The following is a 9,221-nucleotide window of genomic DNA, read 5'->3' on the forward strand; positions in this document are numbered from 1 at the left end:
CTTTCCCTGTCTCTCTAGAATAGTTCCCTTATGTTGACACTGGTGACACCCAATCGTCTCTGAGTTTCTGGACAAGAGGGAGAAAGCCCATCTTTCCTGGATCAATATAGCAAATTAGTTTCTAAAATGCAGTCCTCATGTCTCATGTCCCTTCAATTTCAAACTTGAACTATGGATCTAGAGAAGAAAATGCAATCAGTGTACAATGACAAGACACCAATGACTAAGACTATGGTTAGGGGAAGCTTACTGTTCTGATTAAGGATAAAATGTCAAAATAATTTCTCCCATCAATCAGTTACCTACCTGTTGTGGAAAGCAGCAGAAAAATAACGACAGGATATGTAAGAGCCTCTTAGGAAAGTGGAAGTCTATTTAAAAATGAGTGAACTTTAGTAACTTAGTGGCAAGTGAGGAACTTAGAATTTTAAGTATATGGAGATGAACTCCATGCAAACTGTTTTCCTCGATAGAAATAACTTTACTTATGTTCAAAATGTTTTGAAGGGGTAGAAATGCAGCAACACCTTCCAACATCCTGTGCAGAGGAGTCATGGAGCCTAGAAATCCAACGTTACATAATTTATTGGACTTCAAAGGAGAGAATCTTTGATAAGAAAGCAGAGCCTAGTAGAATCGGGATTTGTAAAGAATGGACAAATGCATGTGTTAGGAGCCCCAGTAAATACAAAATAAACAGGACTGTTTTGGGGGCTGGTACTGCCTTTAAAGTCACACTTTTCTTTGAAAGAATTTATTGTATGACTCTAACAAGTGGAAAGAGATATATCATTGATGAAGTCCTTAAGAAGATCACTACACCAAATACAGTATCTGGTTTCATAACCTCCAGTCTGATTGTATAAGGGCCAGATCTGAAACCTAGACAAAGAAAAGACCTGTAATTACTGGCAGGCATTTGTCAAACAACTCTGATAGAGAGAAAAAATGAGGAAAATAGATCCTTCCGTACTCATAAATGTGGCCATTGTGCTCCCAAAGACTTCTATTACTCAGATTCTGATGGCCAGGGCCACTGACGTGCCATCTACAATCTTAGCCCAGCCCTTGTTTCTATTTCAGTCACCACTGAGGCAAGTACAGCATTAGTGATCTCAGTCTTAATTCATCCTCAGGCCCAAGCATGGCCACTCCTTCTTCCTTCCCACATCTCTGCCCCTGCCAATCCACATGAACGTGGGGCCAGCCCTCCTAACACCTCCTTTCTTGCAGGCTGACACAGCCCATCAGCCAGAGCCTCTGTTAGTCTCCAGGCCTGGACTCCGAACAATCACGTGTCCAGGATCTAGGTCATGGCTCAAATAGGTAGAGATCCTGCTGACTGTGGATGGATATCTTACTCACATATCTGCCCCAGGGAATCTCTGGTCCTCACACAACCAGGATCATGCCTCTCCCTTTCCCCAGATGCTGTTGTGAGGCTTGGTGTGACTCGTTTCTTTGTTCATTATGTTCCTCACACTCTTGACTTCCCATCTAAGCTGAATGTCTGGAGCCCTCATGTCTCCTCATGTCAAGAATTTACCACTATTGTCTTTTAATGGTATCTGACATATTTGGCAGATTACATGAAGAATTCTTCAGACTGTAGAAAAGAGGGATCTCTGACAGATTCTCCTGCTTTATCTTTAACTACAGCTGCTACCACATTCACCAAAAGAGGAACCTGTAAATTCTCTACTCTATTTGAAAATGGACAAGATGGCCCAGCTGCCGTCCATGTCATTCAACCAAATAGGTGTCAACTGGTCTTATTAAAACAAGACCTCCCTGTATGACAATTGCCATTGTGCATGGTTTCTTTACATAAAAAAAAAAAAAAAAAAAAAACTGCTCATCCTCTCCTTATTCATAATTTTAGTATTTAGAATTTTAAAAGAGTAGAAAAAAAAGTAGGAAAATAATTCAATAGAAGTTGTTAAATTTGGAGATCTGATTTCCAAATTAAAGGGGTTTTCAAAGGTGAAAAAACAAACAACAAAAGCTTCAAAATCAATACTCAGAGAAAACATTATATTTGAAAAAAGATTACAGCGAATATGTCCAAAGTTCCAGGCAAAATCAATAACAAAAGCAACACCCATGACATAGTTTCATAAAAATTTTAAACTATAAGGGAAAAAAAAGAGAATTCTATAAGTTTTCAAGCAGAAAAAGTAGGTCATTTTCAAAGAGCAAAATATCAGACTAGCCTTGGCTTTTTCTGCTGCTATAAGCAAGGTCTGATGACACTGTTCTGACATCTTCTATGGAAGGGATAAGCTGCGACTCAGGAATAATGGGCCACATCAAGTCATTTGTATAAGGAGGCAACAGAGAGACATTCTCAGACCAAACCAACTTAAAAAAAAATATGTGGCAGCCAGAGACCTCTTTTGAAAAGTGCTCAAAACCACAATATACAGTATGCAAAGCTAAAATTAGAGACAGAAATTTGAATGGCTAATGGCTAAAAATGAACCTCCGATAATTGTTGACACCAACTATCATTAAAGAAACAAGGATAACTCTAAAAGCATAACTCTATTTATGACACTAGCTTAATTATTTGAGGAAAAGAAGTCATAAAGGAAACATGAAAGAGAAAAAAAGTGAAAAATAATTATGAATGAGAAATCAGTACAGGGAACAAGAAGCACCGACAAAAAGAATAGCAGCCTTGTCTTCCATGAAGGGGAGTGGGACATACTTTTGATTAGGGAAAGAGATCATTAGAATGCTTATAGAGTGGTTTAAGATATTCATGTATGTCTTTAAAACAGGGCTTTTTGTCTCCCAAAACTTTTTCAAAGATAAAGGGGATAAAATAGTTCATAGAATCAAAGAGACAAATCCTAAACACTGAAAGAATTAAAACCAAATGTACCAAATGCCAGATTTAATGTAAATCATCTAACTCCCCCCCCTTAAAAGGCTATTTCTTCTTAAATCAATAGAAAAATTAATATTCTAAAAGGTTAAATTCAGTAAGGTTGGCCAAGATGGGTCATTTAAAAATAGTAAAAACAAATTAAAACAGAAGAAGGGAATTAAAATCTATCAAAATTAATATCAGATAATAGAGTTGGAAATAAAATTGATTAAGAATAATACAAAGTTTCAGTTTTTCAGGAGTCTGCAAGGGTAGTAGGCGGCAAATTGCTAGAGGCCAGCAGCTGTACTTTCAGCCGTTTTGTGTTCAACCTCAGGATGTTTCCCTTGGCCAAAAACGCGCTAAGTCATCTGAGAGTTCAAACCATTCAGCAAGCAGTGGCAAGGCAGATCCACCAGAAGCGGGCACCTGATTTCCATGACAAATATGGTAATGCCGTATTAGCTAGTGGAGCCACTGTCTGTGTTGCTGTCTGGGTATATATGGCAACACAAATTGGAATAGAGTGGAACCCATCGCCTGTTGGCAGAGTCACCCCAAAGGAATGGAGAGAACAGTAATCATCCTAGCTGGTTTAATATGAATTGTTTCAAAATCAACTCATAATTGATGCCAAGTAAAAGTACTATGTACCCATTAAAATATGGCATGTTTGAAGAAATAAAGTATACTTGAAACCTTCAAAAAAAAAATAATACAAAGTTTCAATAATAAAAAACAGCCAATATTCAATTAAATGGAACTGAAGCAATAAACACTAAGAATATAAGAAATTTTCCATTACTGTATTTTCTTTCATCTTAGAAGAGAACAGAACCAAGCCCAATAAAAACTATTTTTCACTCTCATTGATCTGTCATAGATCTTTTTTTCATGATTCTATGGACAACAGCTGGTTATATAAGAAGATGTGTATCCTTGACTATTAACATTTCTGCAAACTTGTATGCTAACAATATTACTGTGAGAGTCAGGAGGTGAACATACATAGAACCTGCAATTGGGTAACACTGACCAGAGAAGGTTAATCTTGACATAAACTATTAAAACATCATTGGATAATGTTCACTAGGCCTTTGGTGAACTTTTGAGCATTTTCACAAACTCTGGTTCTTTTAGTGTAATGCTGAATGTGAATATTAATGCTGAAAATAGATCTTTCTTATGCATCATTATGTAGGAAGTAATTTCTCATTTGGATTAATATTAAGGTAACAGAATTTTTGTACAGGAGAATAATATATTCTCAGAAGACCCTGAGGCTGGGAAAGATTGAGGGCGAGAGGAGAAGGGGACGACAGAGGATGAGATGACTGGATGGCATCACTGACTTGATGGACATGAATTTGAGTAGACTCCAGGAGTTGGTGATGGACAGGGAAGCCTGGCGTGCTGCAGTCCATGGGGTCGCAGAATTGGACATGACCGAGCGACTGAACTGAACTGAACTGTTGAGATATCAGGCAGGCACCATCTTAGCCAAGTGATCTTAGCCAACATCACCAGTAATAAGACACGTTAACATCACGAGCCCTCTGCTAAACTGCACTTGGTGGGCAGAGCATCCTCTCTGTGGGATACTTGCTATAATGCACAACCTCAATCTAATCAAGAGAAAACATCAGGCAAACCTGATAGACATTCTACAAAGTCACTGAACAGAACTCTTCAAAAGTTTCAAGGTCATGAGAGATCAAGGAAAACTGAGGAATCATTACAGCCTGGAGGACATTAAAGAGAAGATCAATTAAATGCAATATGGGATTCTGTGCCATGAAAAACCAGTGAAATTGGAATAAAGTGTGTAGATTAGTTAATAGTATTGATTCAATGTCAGTACTTTGGTGTTGATCATCATACTTTGGTCTTGATCATCAGACTTTGGTTGTATAAGAAGATATCCTAGAAAGCTAGGTGGAAGGCACATGTAAACTCTGTGGGTACTGGCCTTACAATTTTTCTGAAAGTCTGGAATAATTTCAAAATAAAAACCTAGAAGAAATCTAAAGTAATAAACATCTCTTCTAATTGGCTTTTAAAAACTATTAATAAATGGGAAGAAACAAGAAATTCAAAGATGTCTAAAAATATTTTTTTACTTCTAGTTCTTTAACTAGGTAGTCACTTTCAGTTACTAGGGAATAGTCTCATTTTTTAGGTATTAACAAATTCAGTCAATTTCACATTAAAACTTTAATCTCATGCAATTTACACCTTCTCTGCAGCCTCTGGCTCAGTCCTGACTCAGGCTCAGAAACTTGAAGCCTGGAAAGGGGACCTTGGCTGGCTTTTCATTCTTGTACCGTGTTCTTTTCCCTCCATTTCTCCGTGACCCTGTGACCTCCAGCTCCCCGAGGTTTGGCATCAGAGAAAGAGGGCACGCAGGGTGGAAAAGGTCTTTGGTGACTGGGGCAGTTGTAATCTGGCTTTGGTGTCCTCTGTGTGGGACTGGGGCCCACATGCTTATCATTTATGGAACAATTTTGGGATTCACTGGAGATCTTCACCTGAGCATTGCTGACCCCAACGACACACTCTTCTGCTGGTGGTCATGGCCCCCATGTTCAGACCTTGGCACCCTGTCTGTTTCCCCAACCCAGCACCTCCAGCCTGTTTTTGGTGGGATCCTTTTAAATTCCAGCTCCCTTCCACAAGGAGCACAGCAGGTCCCAGGAGACACACACCTTTGCCCCACTGTCGGGGTGGACACTGCTGCTCCCGTGACAGCCTCCTCTTACTCTGCCACAGGTGGGGTATTCACACACTCTCCTCAGCAGTGACTCATGTACTAGACCCCACGTCCCCCGAACTCCACGGGACACGTGACAAGCTCTCTGAGCCGCTCTTATGAACCCGCCTTAGCAACTTGCCTTAAACTAACAGGGAAACTTAGGAAAGGAGAAACAGCACTCTACTCTAATTATTCTCCAGTTTCTCACTCTCTAAAGATATCCTCTCTTCTAATAGGCACTGTGCCTCCCTATGAATTCCTAGGCTTCTCTCGTACATGACCCTGAGGCAGAGGTGAGGCTAAGGTTGGAAAGAAAACACATATTACCATCTCTTCACAGGTCCTCAATACGTGGTTGGTGACTTAAATTTGGTCTTTGGGGCCATTGTTGAAAATCTAAGACAACAGGAAAAGTCACGTCTAACTCCATCAAAATTTAAAACGTATGTTTCCTAGGGAACCCTCCTACATTGTTAGTGGGAATGTAAATTTATGCAGCCACTATGGAAAACAGTATCGAGATTCCTTAAAGAATTAAAAATAGAGCTACCATATGATCTAGCAATCCCACTCCTCGGTATATATTGGAAAAGACAAAAACTCTAATTCAAAAAGATACATGCACCTCTATGTTCCTAGCAGCACTACTTACAATAGCCAAGACATGAAAACAACCTAAGTGACCGTCAACAGATGACTAGTTTAAGAAGATGCAAATATATGCAGTGGAATATTACTCAGCTGTAAAAAGAATGAAATACTACCATTTGTGGCAACATGGATAGACCTAGAGAATATCATACTAAGTGAAGTAAGTCACACAGAGAAAGACAAATATTATATGATATCACTTACATGTGGAATCAAAAATATGATACATACGAATTTATATACAAAACAGAAACAGCCTCACAGATATAGAAAACAAGCTTACGGTTACCAAAGGGGAAAGGGAGACAGAGAGAGGGACAAATTAGAAGTAGGGATTAACAGACACAAACTACTATACATAAAATAGATAAGCAAGGATTTACTGTATAGCATAGGGAACTATATTCAATATCTTGTAATAATCAATAATGGAAAATAATCATATATATGATAAATTATTAATATTAATCACATATATTATATATATATATCTGAATCATTTTCCTGTACACCTAAAACTAACACAGTATTGTAAATCAACTATACTCCAAATAAATAAATGAATAAATAAATTTTAAAAACCTCACATCTCTTCCTATACAATAGTTCTACATCTATGTATTTCTTCCATATGTACATGTATAGAGAGATATATACAAAGATATTCATTGTAGCTCCATTTGTAAAAGTAAAAGTTTGGAAATATTATGAGTGCCTATTGAGCGAGGATATATTACAAAGCATCCATTCAATAGAATATTATGTAGACTTTGAAAAGAAAGTCTACATAAACTTCCTAAGATATAGCTTTAAGTGGAAAAAGCAAGACACTAACATGCAAAATTTGACGCAATATATACCCTGTGTATATGTGTGTGTTAGCAAATGTACAGAATATTTTTGGAAAGATAAAGAATTTTATAAAAGAGTCTCTCACTGAGAGGGGAAACTAGGGAGCAGGTGGAAAGGTGGTTTATTTTTCACTGGGCATTGTGTGCATGTTTTTTTTTTTTTTTTTTTTTTTTACCATATACAGCTCTTCCAATATAGGAATCAATAACTTCCTTTCTGCCCCTTGCTAAGTTATGTCTTGTAAGACCCTGAACTCTATGTAGGAGCAGAGCTTTTTGCTCATGATCCCTGTCTGTTTTTCTGCCCTTTAGAGCTGGGTCGAGATACGGAGAAGGCAGCCCTAACCTTCACTTCTCCCTTCTGCCTAGAAGCCAAGGTTCTTGGACAATTATAAACATCCCAACTGTTTGGTTCCTGATGCCTTCTGTAGTCCTTCAGAGCCGTGCATCCCTAAATTGTCCCCACTTCCCCCATCATACCTTATCATACCTTGTCCTCTCATACCCTATTGCTCCAGAAGTTAAAGAGAAGGAAAGAAAGTGGAGAAGATCCCTATAATCCCTCACTCTGAGGATTTCCCACCCTCCTCTCTCCAGGTCTGGGTCATTGTCCGCTGGTGACTTTTCTGTAGGTTCTTGCTGCCAGTATAATCCTCTTCTCTTTTCTCCAGGCAGGAACCTGAAGGATGCAGAAACAGAATATTAATTTAACCCTTGGCTCCAGGCCCGGCTCTGCCTTGAGCTAGCCGTGAGACCTCATTACTAGTAGATATAATACTACGTCATCACGGAACCCCACTGCAGACCAGGCTATATGCCAGGCCTCTTATATATTGTGCTCTTCAAATCTTCACAGTTACCCCGTGAAATAGGTGGGCTTTCCTGGTGGCTCAGGTGGTAAAGAATCTGCCTGCAATGCAGGAAACTCAGGTTTGATCTCTGGGTTGGGAAGATCCTCTGGAGAAGATCCTCTGGCAATGCACCCCAGTCTTCTTGGCTGGGAAATCCCATAGACAGGAGCCTGGCAGACTTCAGTCCACGGGGTTGCAAACAGCTGGACACAACTGAGCGACTAACATGTATTGATTCCGTTTCATAGATAAGTTGATAACCTTGCCCAAAGTCACATGGCAGTTAGTGCTCCAACTGCTGAGCATCTGAAACTGTTTACTCAAGCTTTTCTGTACTCTCGTCCCTCACTTGCATGATGCAGGAAGATGAAACAAGGTCTTCATGGTCCCTCCCAGCCCCAGCGATGCTCACACTTTAATGCTGTGACTCTCTAGAACCTGAGCCTTGTCCCCCTTCTCTGTCCCCAGGGACCTCCCTAGTGTTAGACCAGGCACTTTTCTGCTCAGCCCAGAAACCTTAGCGGCTCCTCCAGACCTAATGTCTCTGATACTTCCTTCTATGCTTCTAACTCCATTAGCTCTGAACCCCAACTCAGCCTCTTTGTTAAGTGTGTCTTGATAAAAGTTCTCCCCTTTCCCACAAGGTCTGAAGCAGAACATCACACTCTCCTCAAGTCCACTTGCCCCTGCACACGGGGGGCCCGTGAGCACCCTGGCTTCAAGAGGATACTTGAGGTGATCCCCTGTGAAGGGCTTCACATTCCTGCTCCCCTGACCTCCTCTGTGAATGTCTCTGATTCCCAAGGCAGAATTCAGGGCTTCTTCCTCTGACACCAGGCACTTCTACACTCGGTAAGGAGGACCCTAGAGATCATGCCTTACGTTACAGTGAATTTGAACTGTTTGTTTTTGTCTTCATCAGATTATGAGATAATTGAGGGCAGAGACAAGGTCGCGTTTATCATTGTCTTACCAGCAAGTTAGCACAGAGAGCTGACTCACAGCACAGCCTCCATAGAGGCAGTGAGGATTTTGAGCAGGGTAAACGCTTAGCAGTGTGCTGTGTTGTTTTTTTTTTTTTAAACATTCTAGCAGCAACCTAGAGAGTGAAATGAGAGGAGTGAGATGAGAAAAAAGAAGCATTAAAAGGCAATGAAGATGAAGAAGGGCAGCAGAGAATTGTGTAAACTGAGTTCTTGGAACTACAGTGACATTGAGGATGAGGGAGGTGGAGCTTTCTGTCC

The 9,221-nt window shown here is 39.9% G+C and overlaps 1 protein-coding gene across 1 annotated transcript; it reads left to right on the plus strand.

Annotated features, from left to right (window-relative positions):
* The first annotated feature begins 3,144 nt into the window (after positions 1–3,144).
* Positions 3,145–3,582, plus strand: LOC133067412 (cytochrome c oxidase subunit 7B, mitochondrial-like). Its single transcript, XM_061158499.1, has one exon. It carries the CDS (start codon positions 3,211–3,213, stop codon positions 3,451–3,453), a length of 243 nt encoding a protein of 80 aa, XP_061014482.1. The 5' UTR covers positions 3,145–3,210; the 3' UTR covers positions 3,454–3,582.
* The last annotated feature ends 5,639 nt before the right edge of the window (positions 3,583–9,221 follow it).

The sequence above is a fragment of the Dama dama genome, chromosome 12 (assembly GCF_033118175.1).
Source record: "Dama dama isolate Ldn47 chromosome 12, ASM3311817v1, whole genome shotgun sequence".
Taxonomy (NCBI): domain Eukaryota; kingdom Metazoa; phylum Chordata; class Mammalia; order Artiodactyla; family Cervidae; genus Dama; species Dama dama.

Coding starts and splice junctions, on each gene's coding strand:
- LOC133067412 (XM_061158499.1), top strand. CDS start 3,211: ATGTTTCCCTTGGCCAAAAACGCGCTAAGTCATCTGAGAGTTCAAACC.